The sequence below is a fragment of the Chelonoidis abingdonii genome, chromosome 2 (genome assembly GCF_003597395.2).
Source record: "Chelonoidis abingdonii isolate Lonesome George chromosome 2, CheloAbing_2.0, whole genome shotgun sequence".
In the NCBI taxonomy this organism is placed as follows: domain Eukaryota; kingdom Metazoa; phylum Chordata; order Testudines; family Testudinidae; genus Chelonoidis; species Chelonoidis abingdonii.
Window position 1 is genome coordinate 129,295,333 of NC_133770.1, and position 22,689 is coordinate 129,318,021.

Below are 22,689 nucleotides of genomic sequence, written 5' to 3' on the forward strand. Positions count from 1 at the left end.
TTGAGCCGCAGCAGCTGCAGCGTAGCATCCCGCCACCCGCCTGAATCTTCCTGCCTACACCTCTCATCCGAGCGTCTCTCTATCCTCCCGTCACTGGCATCTTTCTGACTATGCTAGCACATCCTCCACTCCATTTCTGATGAGCTTGTTCATTGCGTTTACTTCCATGATTTCTGAGAACATTTTTTCATTCCTCGTTCGTTTTTTTCTCTTCCTCCTCCGCCTATCATGAGCTTAGCCTTCGGGATGGCGTAGGGAGGCCGGAAAATGTTGCAGCTGCATGGGGGAAGGAAAAGAGGGAGAGAAGTATGTAAAAAGTTACATTTTACAGAACAAGTTGTCTACTCTTTACATGAATTAACACTATCCACCTACTGACATGTGATTGCACTACAAGGTCCATTTTCATGTTTTATATTGAGTGCTGGGCCTGGTTGTTGCAGAATCTCACGACGCAGGTCAGGCTCAAATTAAGCTTCCATGGGCATGGTAGGCTTCTGTATTGACTTCTCAGCGTTCATTGACACAGTATCTTTGATGCCTTGTTCTTAAGAGGGAACCAGCAAAACCCCAAACCCCCTCTTTCCCCTCCTCCCCCACCGCCATGGCTGCTATCATGTAAGATCACTTGGTAATGATCTGTGGTGGTACCTGGGAAGTTCCTGACTCGCCAACGCTGAGAAATCTAGACTATCATTTCCTCCTCCCTCGCCCGCTTTGTACGAGAAGGAAGGGATTAAGCACTGCCGTAGGAAAATCGCCGTCTCCCCCTAATTTAAAAGTCCTGAATTCACCCAGGTTACAATGAATGATATAACTCTCCTGAGATATACTACCGCAGGATTTCGACACATTATGTTCTGATGCCAGCGGTCACCTGGACATTCGCGGCTATGCTTGTGAAACTATGAGTCGATTACTTGCTACATTGCATGGCGTGGAAAGTGTCATACAATGGGGACCAAATTATGGGTTGCTCTGCCCAGAAAATGTTCTGCAAAAGCTTTTGAGTCCTCAAGAGACGATTCATAGTATTTACAAAGGTATTACTTCACCGAAGAAGCTCGCTTCCAGGCTTCACGTTCTGGCTTGTGGTTGGGAGGCTAGACGGTATCTGGGGTCACAAAAAGCTCCTGGCTGTTGGCTAACGGAGTGCTGTGTGCTCTCAGCAAAGCCTCTTCTCCTCTTCTGCTCCTATCTTCCCTCTGCAGAATCCCGCCACGGTTGATATTACAACCCCGACCTCTGAATCCACCCAAGGTTGGGACGATTGCGCAGCCCCCAAAATATGCATTGCAGCCCCCAGTCAAAGAAGTGCATGTTTCTGCCACCAGACCTCCGTGCTCTGGTTTTGTTTTCTGGTTATTGCCTGATTCTGAGGCTTCCCTTAACTTTTTACTCTGCACTGCACTGAGTCCCTGCTGTGGCCTTTTCCCTCATAGACTTTGAAATTCTTTTCAAATATTTTTTCATTTCGTCTTTTGAAACGGAGTTCTTTAGGCACGAATCCTCCCCCATAGCTATCAGATTCCAGTTACCTCTGTAGCGGTCCATGCTGGTGCTCCTTTTTCGCATTCTCAGGAGACTGCATTGTTACCTGTGCTGATGAGCTCTGCGTGGTCACCTGTGTCTGATTCAGAGCTTCCACGCTGGCCAAACAGGAAATTTGAATTCAACAAGTTTGCGGGGCTTTTTCCCTGTTTACCTGGCCAGTGCCTTCAGAGTGTCTGATTGCTGTCCAGAGCGGTCAGTGGTTGCACTGTGGATACCTCCGAGGCCAATACGTCCAATTCCGTCCACACTAACCGTAATCCGATATGTTAATATCGAATTTAGCGCTACTCCTCTCGTCGGGGAGGAGTACAGAAATCGATTCAAAGAGCCCTTTATATCGATATAAAGGGCGTTGTAGTGTGGACAGGTACAGCGTTAAATCGATTTAACGCTCTTTAAATCGATTTAAACGCGTAGTGTAGACCAGGCCTGAGTGATCCGCACGCAGACTGTCTGCGCTATTTGGAGGAAACCCAGCTCAGCGATCGTTGCAAGATTTGCAAGTCATTTAAGCCTCGGACCGATAGAGAGGGACATTAGGCTCTGGTCTATTCTGATGGAGTCGATGCTGACCCTGGCTCCGGCGCGCCTTTCCAAGTTGGCACCGGGCACTGCAGTGTCCGTGCGTGGCGACACTTCGGCACCATCAACTAGTCAGCACTGCTCCCTGTCCACAGGGCACGCCAAGAAGGCTACAAAGAGGCCTTTGCTGCAGCACTGAATAAATCCAGGACAGAGGCTAGACCCATGTCGGGCAGTCCTCGATCCCCACCAACCACTAGGCCTCCCACTCAAGTTGAGCGGAGTAGCCTGGCCCATTCGGAGCAGGCCTCCCCGGATGTGCAGGGGCGCTCCATGCTGGAGGTCCTGCAGGAAGCCTGGGATGTTATGTCCATGCCACTACCAGGAGCACTGCTGATGTCGGCCCCATGCTGCAGAGGTAAGCCGCCACTGGGAGTAGCCCCCAGCTTGGTACCAGTCTCGGGAACATTCTCAACACCATTCGCAGCCCAGCAACCGTTCAGGGCAAAGTCCGCATGGATCGCTGTCGATGCCTACCAGGGTGTCTGGTTGGATTCCATCTGACTGAGACTGTCGGCACTGCTCCATCTCGAGGAGCGAACACCGATGAGACCGAGGCAGATGCCGCCAATGGTCATCTCGGAGGGATTATCGTAGCTGGTCACAGCATGGACATCGATGTTGTTCCCGTTTGGCGTCCCACTCCAGGACCCCGCCACGGCACCGCCTCCGCAGCCCCGGGCGTCAGTCACCAGCATCTTGCCATTGCAGGTCCACCCACCAGAGCCAATCATGGAGCACCTGTTACTGATGGTGCGAGACCTCCACGTCAGGATCGTGGTGCTGTGGTCGGCACCGCCGCTTCTCCCGGTCCGGGCACAGAGGCAGGTTGTATGTCAACCTGGCTTCCCTTCGTAGTCATCCATCGATGGGCCAGGCCGAACAGCCGGTCCCGCTGGTGCCACAGCAGGTGCACTGGCACTGGGCCCCGTAGCCAGCCCAATGATACCCGTGGGAACCATGGCCTCCGACACAGCCCCCAGTGGGGGCTCGCTTGGTGTGGAGGTCCAGACCTCTAAGGAAGGAATCGGTGGAACTTACATCCTCGGCACCATGCCCAGAGACCAAGCAGGTGGTGGACCCTCCGGTGCCAGTGGACATCCAAGGTACCACGCCGGCCTCCTAACCCTCCCCAGATGAGGCAATTACTCCTCCGCCTCCCTCTGTTCCGCAGGAGGACAATAGGGCTCACCAAGAACTCTTAAAAAGGGTGACATCAAGCCTCCACCTCCAAGCAGAGGAGATGGAGGAGGCCTCCAACTCCCTGTAATGTGCTGTCCTCCTTGACACCAGGCAGGGTGGTCTTCCCTCTCCATGAAGGGATGGGGGGGACAAAATTTTCAAATGCCCTGTGACAAACACCGGCCTCATTGACCTCCTCTCCAAGAGAGCAGAACACACGTATTTTGTACCCGCCAAGGGGCATGAATACTTATACGCCCATCCTGCTCCTAACTCCCAAGTGGTCGAGTTGGTCAAACACAGGGAGCGGCGGGGCCAGCCAGCCCCTACTCCAAAAAATAAAGATTCACAGAGGCTGGACTCATTTGGAAAGAAAATTTATTGGTCCTCGAGCTTCCTGTTACAAGTGGCGAATCACCAGGCTCTCCTGGGCCGATATGAGTTCAATCTGTGGGGCTCCCTCCCCAAGTTCGAGGACTCCCTCCAGCAGCGCAACAGGAAGGAGTTCAAAGCGCTGGTGGAGGAGGGTGCAGCAGCTGCCAGGGCAACCCTACAGGCAGCTTCAGATGCAGTGGACACAACCGCATGGTCCATGGGCTCAGCGGTGTCCATGAGAAAGGCGTCGTGGCTCCTGCTCTCTGGGCTGTCCAACAAGGCACAGACCTCCCGGCAGGACCTCCCATTTGACGGCAAAGCTCTGTTTGCGGAACAAACGGATACAAAACTGAATGGCCTGAAAGACTCCTGCAGGACCCTCCAGACTCTGGGTCTCTATGTTCCGGCTCCAGCTCAACCTAAGTTCAAGCTGCAGCAGACTCCCACTCAGGCCACCCACCCAAAATATGAGACCGCTTATAAGAAGTTGCAGGACTATGAGAGGCACCCACAGAGGCAGTCTCACCCTGCTCCCCTAGCCTGGGTCCTCCAAGGGAAAGCAGATGTGGAAAAGGCAGTTTTGACTGGACACCTTGGGGCACCCTGCCAGTTCTCATCAGGGATTCACCCCCAATAAAGCTTCCCTTCTCCAATCGATTGTGCACTTTCCTCCCAGAGTGATTGTGGCTGACCTCGGATCAATGGGTCCTCAACACAATCTCCCAGGGCTACACTCTCTAGTTTACTTCCTCCCGCCCAACCACCCTCCACCCCCATCCCTCCTGGGAGACTCCTCGCACAGGGAGGTGGGGCGGCTCCTGGGCCTAGAAGCGGTGGAAGCGGTACCCGGAGAGTTCAAAGGTAAGGGGTACTACTCCTGCTATTTACATATCCTGAAGGCCAAAGCGGGGCTCAGGCCCATCTTGGACTTGCAAGGCCTAAACCAGTGCATGGTGAAGCTCCAGTTCCGCATTGTCTCCCTGGCCTCCATCCTCCCCTCCCTGGATCCCGGAGACTGGTATGCCGCCCTCGAGCTGCAGGACGTGTACTTCCACATTCATATATTCAAGGAGCACAGACACTTCCTCCATTTCACGGTGGGGCAGGAACACTACCAATTTATGGTCCTCCTGTTTGGCCTGTCCACTGCCCCCAGGGTATTTATGAAATGTATGTTGGTGGTGACGGCCCACCTCAGGCTCCGAGAGTCCAGATCTTCCCCTATCTGGACAACTGGTTGGTCAAGGGCAGCTCCCAGTCGAAGGTGTAGGATCACCTGGCACTCCTTCAGTCCATGTGCACCACTTTGGGCCTGTTGGTAAACAACACCAAGTCCACATCAGTCGCGGTTCAACACATATTATTAATTGGGGCGGTCTTGGACACCTCATCAGCCAGAGCCTCCATCCCACCGACAGGTTCAAGACCTTGAAGGGGCTCATCAACTCGTCACAAGGTTTCCAGTGACAACGGCCAGAGCGTGCCTCCAGCTCTTGGGTCATATGTCGGCATGCATGTATGTGGTCCGTCATGCCAGACTCTGCCCCTCCAGCTCTGGGTGGCCTCGGAGTTCTCTCAGGCCAGGGACAGGATGGACAAAGTCCTCACGGTACGCAATCCAGTGATCATCTCCCTATGGTGGAGGTTTTCCCCGAGAAATGTGCTCCAAGGGATCCCATTCAGGGGTAGAGCCCTGGAGCTGGTGTCCGACATGTCAGACCTGGGATAGGGGGCCCATGTGGGGAATGTTCATACCCAAGGTCTGTGGTGAGCTCAGGCATAATGTCAAGGAGACCAGCTTGGTACACCTGGTGTGCATGGCCTTCCGCTCACACCTGGAGGGCCGGGAGGTCAGGGTCCTCACGAACAATACGGTCTCAATGTTCTACATCAACAGACAAGGCAAGGCCCAATCTTCTGCCCTCTGCTGCGAAGCCCTCAGGCTGTGGGACTTTTGTATAATCCACGACATCCGCCTGCTGGCCTCCCATCTTCTGGGCGCCCAGAACAAGAGGGTGGATCACTTGAGCAAGAACTTCTCTTCAAGAGTGGTCTCTCCGCCCAGAGGTGGTGCACAGATTTTTCCAAGTGTGGGGAACTCCCCAGATGGACCTGTTCACAACTCGGCAGAACCGTCTCTGTCTCTGATTCTGCTCCAGGGGTGGGGCTGGGATGGGGCGCTATCTCTGATGCCTTCCTCCTGTCCTGTCCTGGCCTTTCCCCTGTTCCCGCTGATTGGCAAGGTCTTGGAAAAAATAAAGATGGACAAGGCCCTGGTCCTTCTGGTTGCCCCAGCATGATCCAGACAGCCATGGCCGTTGCCGTCCCACTCGGACCTGCTCTCCCAGGATCAGGGCTGCCTCCTCCACCCCAACCTAGTGGCACTCCACCTCACGGAGTGGCTGCTCAGTGGTTAGGTAGGTATGAAAGGACATGCTCGGAACGGGTTCAGCGCATCCTCCTAGAAAGTAGGTGGCCCTCCATGTGCCAAGCCTACTTGTCAAAGTGGTCTCAGTTTTCCAGATGGGCGGACAAATGGGGCGTTTGCCTGGTGGCCGCCCCAATCCAGTTTATCGTGGACTACCTCCTTCACCTTAGAGCCTAGGGCCTGGTGCCCTCGTCAGTCAAGGTGCGCTTGGTGGCCATATTGGCCTTTCATCCACCAGTGCAGGGCCACACAGTATTCTCCCATGCTATGACTGGCCAATTCCTTAAGGGTTTGGATCGTCTCTCCCCATCTGTTAGGCCCCCAGTCCAGCAGTGAGTCCTAAACTTGGGTCCTCATGGGGCCCCCATTTGAGCTGCTAGCCATGTGCTCCTGGTCACACCTCTCATGGAAGGTGGCCTTTCTGGTTGCAATCACGTCAGCTAGATGGGTCTCGGAGCTCAGGGCCCTGACCTCCGAGCTCCTGTACACGATGTTTCATAAAGATAAGGTCCAGCTTTGCCCGCACCCCTCGTTCCCCCCGAAGGTGGTCTCTGCCTATCACATGGGTCAGGATGTTTTTCTGCCGATCCTCTGCCCCAAGCCCCATGCGTACAGCGAGGAGCAGTGCCTCCACGCGCTGGATGAGAGATGGACTCTGGCTTTCTACCTGGAGTGGACTAAGCTGTTCAGAAAGTCCTCGCAACTGTTCATTGCCTCGGCTGAGCACATGAAAAGTCGGCTGATCTTCACTCAGCAGCTGTCCAACTGGACCACCTCGTGCATCCGTACCTGTTATGACCTGGTGGGAATCCCTCTACCAATTGTAAAGGTGCACTTGACTCAGGCGCAGGCCTCATCGGCTGCTTTTTTTGGCCCATGTCCCCCTTCAGGACATTTGTAGGGCTGCCACGTGGTCTTCAGTTCACACGTTCACCTCGCACTATGCTTTGTTAAACAGCTAACAAAATCATCCAAAGCCCAAGATTTGGTGGTGATGGGGGACTTCAACTATCCAGATATATGTTGGGAAAATAACACCGCGGGACACAGACTATCCAATAAGTTCCTGGACTGCATTGCAGACAACTTTTTATTTCAGAAGGTTGAAAAAGCTATAGGGGGAAGCTGTTCTAGACTTGATTTTAACAAATAGGAGGAACTCGTTGAGAATTTGAAAGTAGAAGGAAGCTTGGTGAAAGTGATCATGAAATCATAGAGTTTGCATTCTAAGAAGTAGAAGGGCAGTACAGCAAAATATTACATGGGTTTCAGGAAGGCAGATTTTGGTTAGCTCAGAGAAGCTGATAGGTAAGGTCCCATGGAATCAAGACTGAGGGAAAAACAACTGAGGAGAGTTGGGCAGTTTTTCAAAGGTACACTATTAAGGGCCAAAAGCAGCTTATTCCAATGGGTAGGGAAAGATAGAAAATTGTGGCAAAAGACCACCTTGGCTTAACCACAAGATCTTGCTGTGACCTACAAAATAAAGGATGTCATATAAAAATGAAACTAGGTCAGATTACAAAGGTGAAATAATAAGGATAAATACAGGGATGCAGGGGGCAGATTGAAAGGCAAAGGCCAAATGAGTTCAAACTAGCTTAGGATAAATGGAAACAAGAAGACTTTTTATCAATACATTAGAAGCAAGAGGGGACCAAGGACAGGATAGGCCCACTGCTCAGTGAGGAGGAGAACAGTAACCAGGAAACTTGGAAATGGCAGAGATGCTTAATGACTTCTTTGTTTCGGTCTTCACTGAGAAGTGCTGAGGAATTGTCTAACGTAGTGAATGCTTTATGGAAGTGGGGTAGGTTTGAAGATAAATAAAAAAAGAGCAAGTTAAAAATCACTTAGAAAGTTAGATGCTGCAAGTCACCAGGGCCTGATGCACAATGCATCCCTAGAATACTCAGAGTATATAGAGGAGGTATCTGCAGCCTCTAGCTATTATCTTTGGAAAGTCATGGGAGACGGGAGAGATTCCAGAAGACTGGAAAGGGCAAATATAGTGTACCCCTCTATAAAAAGGGAAATAAAACCCCAGGCAAACTTCCAGACCAGTTAGTTTAACTTCTGTGCCAGGGAAGATAATTGGAGCAAGTAATTAAAGAAATCATCTCCGCAACACTTGGAAGGTCGGTAAGGTGATAGGGAATAGCCAGCATGGATTTTGCTAAAGAACAAATCTGTGTCAAACAAATTTGATAGCTTTCTTTGATGAGATAACAAGCCTTGTTGGATAGGGAGAAGGTGGATATGGTATACCTAGACTTTAGTAAGGCATTTGATACCGGTTCGCCATGATTCCTTATCGATAAACTAGGCAAATACAATTTAGATGGGTGCTACTTGCTAAGGTGACGGTACATAAGTGGCTGGATAACCATACTCAGAGATTAGTTTATTAATGGCTCCCAATCCTGCTGGACAATGTATGTATAACAGTGGGGTTCCCAGGGTCTGTTTGAGGGACCGGCTCTTCATATCTTCTCTCAACGACTTAGGTATTGGCAATAGCAGTAGCTTATTAAGTTTGCTGATGATACCAAACTGGGAAGGATTTGCAATGCTTGGAAGGACAGGGTCAAAATTCAAAAATGATTCTGGACAAATTGGAGAAATGGTCTGAGTAAACCGGATGAAGTTCAATAAAGACAAATGCAAAGTGCTCCACTTAGGAAGGAACAATCAGGTTTCACACGTACAGAATGGGAAGAGACTGTCTAGAAGGAGTTATGACAGAAGAGATCTAGGGTCATAGTGGACCACAACCTAAATATGAGCAACAGTGTGATTACTGTGCAAAAAAAAGCAAACGTGATTCTGGGATGCACATTAACAGGTATGTTGTAAACAAACACGTGGAAGTCATTCTTCGCCTCTACTCTGTGCTGGTTAGCCTCAACTGGAGTCTGATAGTCCAGTTCTGGCACCGCACATTTCAAGGAAAGATGTGGAGAAATTAGGAGAGAGTCCAGAGAAAGAGCAACAAGAATGATTAAGGTCTTCGAGAACATGAGCCTTATGAGGTAAGGCTGAAAGAATTGGTTTATTTAGTTTGGAAAAGAGAAAGTCTGAGAAGGGCCGAATGATGAGCAGTTTTCGGGTCACTCTAAAAAGTATACTCAGGAGGCGGAGAAAACTTGTTCCACCTTAGCCTCTAATGATAGGAATAAGACAGCAATGTCTTATAACTGCAGACAAGGAGATTTACGGTTGGACATTAGGAAAAAGATTCCTAAACTGTTCGAGGGCGTTAAACACTGGAATAAATGCCTACGGGGTTGTGGAATCATCCATCTTTGAGGATATTTTAGACGAGACGGTTTAGATAAATGCTCTATGTCAGGGCTGGTCTAGACACGTATTTGGGATCCTGCGATGAGGGCAGGGGACTGGACTCGCAGGACTCTCGATGGTCCCCTTCCAGTCCTAGAGCCTATGATCTATGAATCATCGTTCCAGACCAGGATGACACCCGGTTCAGCAGCAGGCTGTGCTTCCGTCCTGACGAGATTGGTGAACTCCTACCCCACTTCCAACCGATAGTAGTTGAATCACCCTATTGTGGAAATACACATGAGGCGATCATCGAACGAAGACAAGACAGATTACTTTTTTGTAACTGGTTGTTCTTCAAGATATGTTGCTCATGTCTGTTCCACATCCCGCCCTTCCTTCTCTCTCTCGGAATTGTCTGGTAAGGGGAACTGGGGTGTGGGGGAAGCACGCAGCACCCCTGCCTATACCATGCCATGGAGGTGCCATCCAGCGGTTGCTGGGCACTCCCCGGGTACTGCTAAGGGAAAACACTCCAGCACCCAGTGCACACACGCATGCCTATTGTGGAATAGACCATGAGCAACACATCTCGAAGAACACCAGTTACGGAAAAGGTAACTCTTTTCTCCAGCTCCTCATGTCTTCAGACCATGACTGGATGCTTTCTGGAATTTATGCTTTAGTTAAATACAAGTTACTTGGATCAATATAGGGGTAACTGTTGTGAAATTTAAGCGCTTGTGGTACACAGAAGGTCAGACTTTGACATCGATATAACGGGTCCCTTCTGGCCTTAAACTCTGTGAGTCTGTGAAGCCCCTGCAATTATTGTACAGTTCCATATGGGAAAAAAAATCCATCTCGGCTTCACTACATTTTGCAAATCTATTAGAAGACCTTTGTCAAGGTTCCTTCCCCACTCTGAACTTTAGGGTACAAATGTGGAACCTGCATGGAAACTTCTAAGCTTAATTACTAGCTTAGATCTGGTACACTGCCACCTCTGAGTTAGTGTCTGGAGCACTTCCTGTCCCCTCAAAACTCTCCCCTCCCTGGGTGGCCTTGAGGGACTTCACCAAATTCCCTGGTGAACACAGATCCGAACCCCTTGGATCTTTAAACAACAAGGCGAAATTACCCTCTCCCTCCTTTCCCCACCAATCCCTGTGCGTCCCGATCCAATTCCTCTTGGATCTTTAAACAAGGAAAAATCAATCAGTTCTTAAAAAGAAAGCTTTTTAATTAAAGAAGAAAGGTAAAAATCATCTCTGTTAAAATCAGAATGGAAAATACTTTACAGGATTATCCAATTGGTATAGCCCAGAGGAACCCCTCTAGCCTTAGGTTCTAAGTTACAGCAAACAGAGGTAAAATCCTATCGCAAAAAACCATACATTTACAAGTTTGAGAAACAAAAATAAAATTACTCGCCTTGGCCTTGCTGTTACTTACAATTTTAAAACATGAAAGACTGATTCAGAGAGATTTGGAGAGCCTGGATTGACATCTGGTCCCTCTTTGTCCCAAGAGCGAACAACACCCCCCCAAAAAAGAGCACAAACAAAGACTTCCCTCCACCAAGATTTGAAAGTATTTTGTCCCCTTATTGGTCCTCTGGTCAGGTGTCAGCCAGGTTTACTGAGCTTCTTAACCCTTTACAGGTAAAAGAGGCATTAACCCTTAACTATCTGTTTATGACAACCTTACTCCCAAGATTTTGAACTGCAGCTTTCAACTCAAGCTGTCGGGACTACCCATTATTTCTATCAATCCTTATTTCTGCAGTCCTTATTTAGATAACTGTAGGTACAATTCTTCAGAACCATTTATTAATCTGGCAACTGCTACCTCATTACCGTAAGTGAGATTCACACAGACAAAGCCTTGAACGATGAATGGTTATTTACATTACCAGTAACTGTTGTTCTTTGAAATTTTTTTCCATCTGAGTCCCATGACCTGCCCTTATCCGTGCTCCATCAGAGTCCATGCTTCTGGGTTTATGATTTAGCAAGGGTCAGGGCAACTCTACCATGTATGTCCTTGGATCAGAGGGCATGTGGACATGTCAAAAAATTCCAGTCATACATGTGCCAAAGGTTGAGGACCCCTCAAATACAGCATATTTGTATGTAAAATACTACGAGGCATAGTGTGAATATAGCAATTGCTAGAATTTGCACTTTGCTGCCTCCAAAGTCAGTGTCCTTTATGATCTGAATATTGCTTCTTATGATTTGAGCTCTCCAAGGTATTTTACAGTTCAAGTCATGTCTGAATAAATATCAGCACAACACTTTGTGGCAAGGTGCCAGCGCCAGTTAATTAATACAGAACAGAAGCTTTTGTGGCATAAAAAGGAAACCCTTTTTCACAAAGAGGTTTTGTTTGTTTCCTTTCCATCATCACATCAATAGAAAAAAATAAAAATCAGGCATTTCACAAGGAGGAAAACTGTACTTACAAAGAGAAATGTTTTAGCTGAATTAGTAAATGAATACATTATCTGTTTATACCTTCTTACTAGAGGAGCAGTTGTGGGAGGCTGGATATTGGAAGGGGAGGAGGACAATAGTGACAGTTTTCTCTCATAGAAGAAAATTATCAGTGAAATGTGAATGGCTCTAAGTATCCAAAAGTTAGATGATCTTTGTTTTAGTGGTAGTAGCTTCCATGTAACAAAAATGTCTGTTTTTTAGACGACTTCTACAGATATACAGAAATGTATCCAGACTTTGCAGAAGAGTATCTGTACCATGATCAGATGGAAGTTGAGAATTGTTTGAAGACTTCTCTTCCAGCCCCTAATGGATTCTGTACTGACTTCAGCCCAGAAAATGCTGACGATAAAAAGAATCCCCTGCAGAAGAAACTGAATTAATACTGCAGCCATCCTACTCCTCTCCTGGTGAGAGGAATATTTCCTTTCCTGAAATCTTCATAGTCACTCCAACTGTACAGCAACTATAACTTTTGTGTGTGAAAGATTTACTACCTTAATACTACTCTTTAATTCCCACATGCTGTATTTATCAATATCTTCAAGCATAATTGTCAGGAGATGGGTTTTATTTTATTTTTTTTCAGAAAGGTCTTAGAAAGCCAATAATGTGATGTGCTTCATTATTAATGCACATACTTAAAGGGAAGCTACGTATTTATTTATATTTGATTGGTTAGTTTCATGTACAGAATGTTGCACAAAGTGTGCATGTATAATGAATTGTAGCTAATATGGTGGTGAGTGCACTTTGGTGATTAGTTTTTTTCCCTGTTTAGGAAGATATTTATTTAGGGCCAGATCTGCTGTCCTTATTCACATAGCAGTCTCACCAATTTCAGTAGGATTATTCTCATGAGAAAAGCAAGCACATTTTGGCCCCTTGTGTTGGTTTCAGTAAATAATGCAAGAAACAATTATGATATTTTTTTGACTAAGGATTACTTGCTTTTTATTTTTGTTGTTAAATGATCAAGTTGTCTTTGTTTTTCAGTCCATTACATGGTAGAATCAAAAAGGAAGGGGCTTTAGCTCCCATACGTTTATTCTTATATACTTATCTGCAGAACACAGTGAAATATGAAATGCTTTGAAAACAGACATGATATGTCTATGTGTACAAACGTGGCAAACTATGCTTTCCATGTTTTTCTGTAAAATTATTCAAATATTTCCACTTATTAATTATATGAGGAATTCATTATAGACTAATTCCTTATGTATTTAATTTAGATATTAACCAGGAATCACACAGGTGCAGCTTCTTTGGTAAAAATCTGACGACAGATACACATGCGCATCTGTGCATATACAGTCAAATACATATTGTAATATGGAATAATAATTTGTATCAGCATGAATTTGGAAAGATTGCATTAGTTAGGAGTGGCAAAGCCATAAGTGAGTTTTATAAGACATCCCAAAGGAATGCCTTAAAACTTTATATTACCATGGTGTATATTCTATATGATGCAGAAATTACTCCCCTCATTCCCTTCAAAAAAAAATTACAAATGTTTTACAGAAGTTTTAAAAAATGTTATTGGCCCTATTTCTTATTTCTTTCCTTTTGTAAATCCAGGTACTTTAGTTACAAGGAATAAAACTGAGCAGGGCTCAGAGGGAGAGAAAAATCAAAACTAATATAAAAAAATTCCAAAATGATGTAGTTTCTCTGAATATAAAAACATCAGAAGCTGAAAGCCCAAAATGTGCCTTTAAGGGCTAGAGTAATGCTGGGTCCCAATGAGACCAAAGGAATTTCCTCCTTAATGGTAAAAATTCTTAATCCTTCATGGTTAGTAACCCTATTACTAACCCTGTAGAACTGCACTATATCAAACTTTAAAACTCAGGCATTTTTATAATTAGAAAAGCAGCCACTGACTTAGGATTTGAATTTTGTCCATCCTGGGCCAACAAACCGTGCTAATTTCAGGCCATGGGTGGAGAGGGGAGAGAGAAGGAGGAGGAAACCTTTCTCTGGCAGGCTGGTTTTTAAAAATGGCAGTTGCTTGAAACTGGTTACTGTTTCGAATGTGTTCTGGAGAGACATACCATCTGCCCTCCACATGTTAATTTCATTAAAAGTAAGTAATCAATAAATTATTACACATATATATGCAAATTATCATACAAGGAGCACATTGGTGTGTATGGTATGCTACATACCATACAGTAGAACCTCTGAGTTATGAACACCAGAATTACAAACTGACCAGTCAACCACACACCTCATCTGGAAACAGAAGTACGCGATCAGGCAGCAGCAGACACACACACAAAAATACAGTACGATACTGTGTTAAAGGTAAACTACTAAAAAGAAAGGGAAAGTTTAAAAAAAAAAGATTTGACAAGGTAAGGAAACTGCTTATTTCATTTAAATTAAGATGGTAAAAAGCAGCATTTTTCTTCTGCATAGTAAAGTTTCAAAGCTGTATTAGGTCAATGTCCAGCTGTAAACTTTGAAAGAACCACCACAATGTTTTGTTCAGTGTAATGAACATTTCAGAGCTGCAAACAGCCTCCGTTCCTGAGATGTTTGTAACTTTGAAGTTCTCTTGCATATGTGGATGTGCTCTCTCTATGTGGTATATTGTGTAACAAAATGTAAAATTACCGTAATATTAATTAATGCCAAACCTACATTTTGCTTACTTCTCCTCCTCCCCCTCTCATCCCCAGCCCCAGGACTTGCTCTAACATTATAAATTTATGAGCAGCTTCAACCAGCCACCATTTTTAAAAGGAAGTTAACCTGAGAGAAAAAGATTTCCTTCTTTTCCCCAAATAGGGAATTCTACCGACACACTGAAGCCACAGTGGACTGAGAAACACAGTGAACAATATTCGGTCCTGGAACACTGACAGATTTAAAATCCAGTAACTTGCTGCAAGACAGGGCTAAAAATGAGAGTTTTTAGATGCTTGAAAAATATTGAAATTTTGACATTTTTAGGTATAATACAAGAAAAAATATTCTGGGTTAATTTTAGATGTTGTTTTGGCACCTTCTGGCACTCTTACATTTGGGCTAATGTTCTCTGCAGCACCTAGATTTACAGGTGGAGGAATATAATAACGTTCCAATAATTTTAATTTAAAATCGTTTCTCTGTGACACATGTGGGATGTACAGAATACATGGTGCAATGAGGTTTAATGTTTTTATCAGGAAACATTTATGATGACCTACATAAATTGTTTATTGCAGCGATCTCAAACTCAAATCACCACGAGGGCCACATGACACCTTTTCACATAAAGATACAAAAGCCTGCCCTACCCCCACTCCACCCCTTCCATAGGTCTCACCCCTGCCCCACCTCTTCTCACCCCTTCCCAGCCCCCATTCCAACCCCTTCCCCAAAGTCCCCACCCCAACTCCGCCCCCTCCCTGCCCCTATTCCAACCCCTTCCCCAAATCCCTACCCCTGCCCCGCTTCTTCTCCACCTCTTCCCCTGAGCACGCGGCTCCCCACTCCTCCCCTCTTCCTCCTGGAAAGCACTAAGCGCTGCCAAACAGCTGTTTGGCAGCGGGAAGCACCTGGAGGTAGGCAGAGGAGCGGGAACACGGCATGGTGGGGGAAGGGAGCTTGGCGGCCGCAGGAAATAACTCCGGGGGTGGGGGGGAGTTTGGCAGACTGCAGCAAATAACTCATATTTGAGACCCCTGGCTTATTGCTTTTCCCATTGTTAATAATGCTGCCGTGCTAATTTTATACCAATAAAGCCCTTACAGCAGACTAAATGATCATGTATTATGTACTGAAGATAGCTATAAACTCAGCCAAAGATTCATTAATCTGAAGTTATATAACAAACCTTTTTGGAAAATCCCTAAAAAAAGGTTTAGAAACCCAAGCTATCCAAATATTCCACTTGTAACCTCCCCCCCACCCCGCCCCTGAAAAACATTAGAAGTTATAGAAATGCTTAGTGAAGATCTCCCAACAAATCTTAACTCTAGCCCTCTACTGTTATCAATTACCGTATTCCAGCCTTCCTTCTTTCCTTACACACCTGCCATGTAAGATGTGATCTCTTAATTAGTGCTTTTTCCTGAATGTTTAATTAAAATTTTCATTTTTGTAAAGACTTTTAAAAGGCTATAGTCTGTGTCTGTGATTCTTACATTTGGAAATGCCAATATAACATGGATTGTATAGTCTTGGTTTTATACATCTAATGCCATGTGTGATTCTTCACCTTTCCCTTTTATTCTCCTAACTAAGGGATAGAGGCTGAGGGAATAGGGCTAGATACATAAAGGAATGCCTAAATTTTAGGCCCCTTGAAAATCACAAGAACAACACTGCACTTTGCAAAGTCTGATTTAGGTGGTTAGGCTCCCTATACAGTGCACAGGGAGATCTACAAAAGCCAGCTTACTAGATAGGGATTGACCTAAGCTAGTCAGCGGGAGATACCAATGAGAGGGGTGTGTCCTAAAAGCCACTCCTCTCACAGAGATAGGCAACTGAATCCAGGCTACCAGGAGGCACCTATGTCTGCTAGTGAGTCAGAACTGGGAACTCCTCTCTTGGAGTCAGACAACTTAGGCACATATGGTATTGCTTGTGAGAATTCGCTAAGCACCTGCTTCACTCCACACAAAACATACGTGTGTGTTGCCACCACTACCCATTTTATAACTTGGGATATGAGAGATACATGTTCAATTCCCTCATCCGCCATGTGGGGAGAAGGGGAGAAAGAATTTGAAGAGGGGTTGTCTACCTCCCATGGGAGTGCTCTTAACTACTGAGTTATGAAATATTCTTATGTGGGGTTCCTTCAGTCTCTCCTGGCGAAGTTATTCCATATTGGATAAATACGTAGTGGGCCAGAGAGTGAGAAAATGACTCTATAGCCTGCTGGTTAGGGCAACCATTTAGGAGGTAGGATAGCCAGGGTCAAGTCTGCCTGTTCCCAGTGACTCTAATTATTTATACACAGTAGAACAACTTTACCAGTAGAGATTGAGGACTCTCCCATAGCTCAGATGTTAGATCACTCTTCTGTTCAGATCCTTTCTCCTCGTCTAGCAAAGAGGAATGAGAAACTTGGGCCTCCAGATGAATGCTCTAACCGTTGAGATAAAAGTTGTAAGTTTACTTCCACTAGCCAGATTTTGAATGCGACCTAATCCAGCAGGTAGCTTCTGAGTACACCTATGGGATCAGGCCCTGCACACAAGTTAGGCAGATAAACCCCTATCTTCCCCATTTTCTGAATTGCTTTGGGGCTTAGGCCGGAAATAGTCATCTAGATGCCTAGAGGGAGGCAGCAGTGCTTATGGCCAGAGGCAGAATCTTAGGCAGCAAGGAAACTTTTACCCTGAAAATATAGGCCGAGTGAATTTAGGTGTCTAGAGGATTTAGTGGGAGTTTTGTGAATTGTAGTGGAGCCTAAAACTGGGATTTAGGTGTCTAAACCCAGGCATAGGCACCTAAATCAGGTTTAGGCGCCAAGGTAGGAAGATGAGCTCTATGGCTAATCACACACAATTGCTTACATATTAACTTCAGGGAACAGTGGACTATGTATGTTGTTTATGTCATCCTGATGTCAGTGATGTAAACAGATCCAGTTTATCTTTGAATAGTACCTTATGTAATCAGTGGGGACCAGATTCTATCAGCCTTACTTATGTTGACTAATTCTTCACTCCACATGCAATCCCACTAATATCAATGGGATTACATACAGAGCAAACTACTACTCATTGTAAAGTTGATATAATCTGGTCCTACAAGATTAAAAGTGGAGTAATCTAGTAAGAGATGTTTTTAATTGTTAGAGTCACTGATTACCTATTTGCTTACTGGAAATAATTTTGTATCTAAATTTCCCCTTGTTTTGATGAGGACGGTTTGGTTAAGGTTATTGGCTGGATGACTTTAAAGAGGTATTTCTATACCTTCCACTGATTTTTTTTTAACGGAATCTTAACTTGGGATCTTTCCAAGGACTTCAAAGTTTTGGGGGTTTTTTAAATGGTAACTTTATTGGTCTGTTCAATCAGAACTTCAGGTTAAGTTTTTGTCTGACAATTTCCTTAGATTTTTTTTTAAGTTAAAATACTATGGGGAGCAAGGACTTCAGCAGACCTATCATTCTACATGGGAATGGATCCCATTCTTTCCACTTCCATGGCCTTCCTCTTTATCTCTCTCCTTTCTTTATTATGCTCATCACTTTAGTAACTGAATAATTATGCACCTAAAGTAACCAAAATTATATGTAGTATTCTCACATAATACTTTTGGAAGCCACAGCTGGAGGCTGCATTAACTTTTAGTAAATTCCCAGTGGCATTGGTTGTCGCACAGTGCACATCCTCCTTCTGTCCCTTCCACCACATTCAGAGAAAGAGTGTATGCCATATAAAATATGGAGGAAACCAACCATGTATTTCACTGCAAGCAGTTCTACCCCACATGTGGATCTTGGGAGATTCAGTCAAGTTACATTATGCACTTGTAATAGACTATATTGGCCACAGCAAATGTTTATTCCTCCAATTTTTAAAAATTGTAAGAAATTCCTGAGCTTGCCTTTTTGAGAGATTAGTTTGTAAACTAAATCAGAAATTGTCTCATACCATAGCATTTCCAGTGTATATTATAATCTGTAGTCAGAATTTTGTTTCTCTGTGCTCAAAGGGAGTACAGTCTTCTGTCACTGCCATGTTTACTAATCCCATTATAAAATTCTATATTCATGAGCCACAAAATTACTTCTATGTGGAAACAACTGGGTGATAGGGAACTGATTTGCTTCCTGTCAGGAGGCAAAATAACTACCAAGAGAAGTAAATAAAATGGTTTTGCTTGTAGGAGTAGAGCAAGACCTCAGTTCATATTTAGTGCTCATCACATTTGTAAATTGATTCACCCCCAGAGTTGGTCAAAATTACACATAAATAAGTTTGCACATTTGTTCACTTCATAGTAGCATGTAGTAGATATGCCTCTGTAGAAAAAATGGTTGTATTTTGATGTTTGCTTGAAGTGGTTCTAGTAAATATTCCAAACAATAAACGTAGAGGTTGCCTTGATCAAGCAAATCAAATGATCTCTATATTCAGTTGAGACAGAATCTGTACTGTATCACCTTTGATAATCTCCTCATTAAAAGGATTTTCACAAATTATGCTATCATATATTAAGTACAGCACTAATTTCCCATCTTTTCATGTGCTGTAATATTTATACTGCTTACTATATTTTTCGCTTCATGCATCTGATGAAGTGGGTTTTAGCCCACAAAAGCTTATGCCCAAATAAATTTGTTAGTCTCTAAGGTGTCACAAGGACTTCTTGTTGTTTAAGTACTGTAATTTTATTACACCAAAATACTAAATACTTCCATAATTAAAACACTATTTTTGCCCCATTCCATGGAAATAAAAAAGAATTTTTAATTTTCTGTCCCAAATGACTTATTGATCACTTAATTTTCTTATTCTTCTAATTTGTAGTGACTATAAGAACATACAATACGTATTAGATTCAGATCAAATGTGATTAATGTACTGAAAAGAACTCTAAGGCCTCAAAAGCAATATTGAAAATAGCAATTACTGTGCAGCTCTCCTTATCTACCTACCTGTATTATCATTTTCTATAGAGCACATTACAGTAATATCTAAAGTGCTGCAAAGCTAGGAAGGTCTGTTTGTTTTTTTAACAAAAGTTTATTTTTTGTAAACATTTTAGTTATGGTGTAGAAGCTTTAACAAATAGTTGGGTCTTGCGGCATGCTCTATAATAGGTCAAGACTTTGGCTGTCTTTATTCTCAGGTTGCTCATTCCATTTTAAAAAAACTCTCTAAGTTGACATCATGTTACTTCCAGCTTCCATGTACTTTGCCTATATTTTGTTAGTTGCATCAGCATAGAGAACCGCAGGTTGGATGGAAAGGCAGCTACTGATGTACTAGGGTCCTGCTCCATTCATGGCTTTGAAGATGAGGACTCGGGCTTTGAATTTAATCAGAAATTATGGTTGAGCTAATGTAGGATGCAGAGTTCAGGGATGATTTGCTCTAGGGCCCAGATTTTTAAAGATATTTAGGTGCCTGAGTCCCATTTGACCATTTGAGAATCACAGTCGGGTACAATGTATTTCAGTATTCAGCTTGAAGGTGATAAACACATGAACCAAGATTTTTGAAAACTAGAGTCTAAAGTTGTGGTTTTAAATACATATTTAGACACAAATAAATGGTCTGATTTTCAAAATTGCAGGCCCCGCTGGGCCGAGCCCTTTTGTCTCTCAGACCACCTATTTTAGATGCCTAATTATGAATTTAGGAGCCTAACTTGAGCTATTTCTAAAAATCTTGATCATGTATCATTATGGCCAGATCTTGTTCTTCCATGTGGCTTTTCCTTCCTTCCTCTGAAAGGAAGAAGAAAAAGCTCCTAGCAAGTTGAAAGTGAAGGTAAGCATTTCTAACCAGTACCACACTAGGTTGATGAGTCCAGCAAGGCCCCATGGTTTGTTTTACTGACAAATGAAGGGTGGACGTCACAATGAGGACAGCATGTCAGCTAATTCTTCTAATTCCAGGCAGCGTTACTCCAGTCTTGCCTGTGTCCAGTTTGAGTCAGCTGCTCTTTGTTCAGTTGCCAGTCTCTTATTGTGACATCTTGTGAGGGCAACTTTCTGTGTGTGTTTAAAAGGAACTATACAGCTGGAGGTCATTGAGACCATAGTCTGAGATTTCTCATGTCTTCAAGTAGCCTCATGTATATATTGAAAAGAAGGAGACAGATTAGACCTCTCTGGGACGCCACATGGAAATGTTCCTAAAGAGGTATGACCCTCTGGAACCTAGTGGGAGGAATGACTAGCGCCCTTGTAATTCTGGTGTATGTACTCTACCCATATCATGCAAATAGATCAAAAGCACTTGTGATCAATTGTGTGAAAAGATTCAAAGATTTAACAGTATGAGCACTGAGACTGGATCTCTATTATAGCCATGAGAAGATAATCTATTAGCACTATCAAAGCTTGTGTCCATGTAGAAATTTCCTGTATCAAGTATTGGTGAAGGTCAAGTAGACGATTGCATTTTTCAGGAAGACTGGAAGGTTTGCTTTCTGTAAAGGTGATGTTAATAATTTCAATGGCATTGAACTGAGTTCTGTTTGGCTTTCACCAGTCAGGGGGACAGCAGTGTTCCTTGTTTTGCAGGGAGCTCAGCATTTTTTAGGGTTTCTTTCATCACGTGCAATGGGACCAGACTTGGGTGGCAGGGTGGTGGTTGCTTTCTAATGTGACTAAATTTTCTGTCTCAGAAAGTTCATCTTAAATTTAATTTTCTGTGCAGTGGGTGGCATTTGAGAGTAACATCGCTTTTCTTCACTCCAATCTTGACCTATAGAGCCAAAAAGCCAGAGGATGACTTGGTTGGACTTCTGAGCCCCACAAAGACAGAACCAATCCCACAGGGCCCCATACAACATCTGTGCCTCCCCACTGAGCAGCCTGGCCTAGTGGCGACCTGGTCTGCTAGGGTGCTAATGGGGCCCAGGCTTCTTCCATCCTGGATCTTGTTGGTACTGTTCAGGCTGAGACATCACTGCAACTGTTATACTCAGGTCATGTTTACAAACTTTTCTTCACAACCATGACGATCAGAAACATTTGAAATGAAAGCTGAGGCTCTGATGCCATCACAGGACTTTAGGAGGCAGAGCCCTAGGCAAATGGCTAATTGTGTTTATAGAGTCACACACACACACACACACACACACACGCGCGCCTTCCATATGTGTTCAGTGGAGTGAGTCACAAGAGCCTGGTTTCTATGCAGGACAAGATATCAGATGTTAGAATGGCTCTCCTTTGCAAACCACGTCAAAGACATACAGTTGGTTCCTCTCTAGTAAGTTTTCAGCTTATTTGATTGGAGACCTTTAGGTTACTGCTATCCTCTATAGGTAGAAACATATGAAGTGTTATTCTGATATCTATTTTCAAAGAAAAATGTACCATTAGGACAAACAAAATAACAAAGGGTTCAGTTAAGAGAAGTTGTTTTCTCTGAAGGAAAATGCCCATTTACCAAGCACCTGAAATCACTTCAAGTCTACAGCTTGCATATAAAGAGGTTTTGTGTGATTTAAGAAGTTGGGGATTTTTAGAAAAACACGAGACCTACAAAATTTAAGTTGTGTATGTTGTGTAATAGTTACTGATTTTTTTATTTATTTTTTTTACTATTATCACCCTAGGTGGTGAGTGCCCATTACTCTAAGAGTTGACAATGTAGTAAATAGTTTTTTCTCACAGATGCTGGAGAAAGATGAAGCTGTAAGACTTTTCATGTTACCATGGTACTGAAAATGAAATTCATCTGACTTCTAAGGAATTTCTAAGTTTATGAGTTTATATGGGAAATTGCAAATACATATTTTTTGTCACTAGCATTAAAATAATTTTGTATTTCAAATGCTGAAGAAATAAACTGTAAAGCTCTTGTATGCTGTAAGTATATATGCTGGAGGGAAGGTTTAAGCAAGTCAGTATTGTGACTACTTTTCTAACCAGAAAATCAGTTTTTAAATAATCCAAAACTGAAACTTTTTTTTTTTTTTTTTAAAGGTAGAATAAAATTCCTCAAAGAAGTTACACTTGAGTCTATTAGCAACCATACATATTTAGGTAGACAAAAAAGCTAAGCTACTGTAGCTGCTTGTCTGCGTAGTAATTTGTCTAGTGATTTGTTTATATTATAATGTTACAGCTTTCTGTAATAACTT

The 22,689-nt window shown here is 44.0% G+C and overlaps 1 protein-coding gene across 3 annotated transcripts in view; it reads left to right on the forward strand.

Moving 5' to 3' along the window:
- Positions 1 to 22,298, forward strand: part of LPCAT1 (lysophosphatidylcholine acyltransferase 1) — a 212,434-nt gene extending 190,136 nt beyond the window's left edge. For 2 of the 3 annotated variants that reach the window (XM_032766723.2, XM_032766721.2), the window contains exon 14: positions 12,106 to 21,055. In XM_032766723.2, the coding sequence (XP_032622614.1) occupies positions 12,106 to 12,287 (182 nt within the window). In that variant the 3' untranslated portion in view covers positions 12,288 to 21,055. Of the gene's footprint in view, positions 1 to 12,105; positions 21,056 to 21,308 lie in introns of those variants that run through there. The other variant, XM_032766722.2, reaches the window with a different exon arrangement.
- The last annotated feature ends 391 nt before the right edge of the window (positions 22,299 to 22,689 follow it).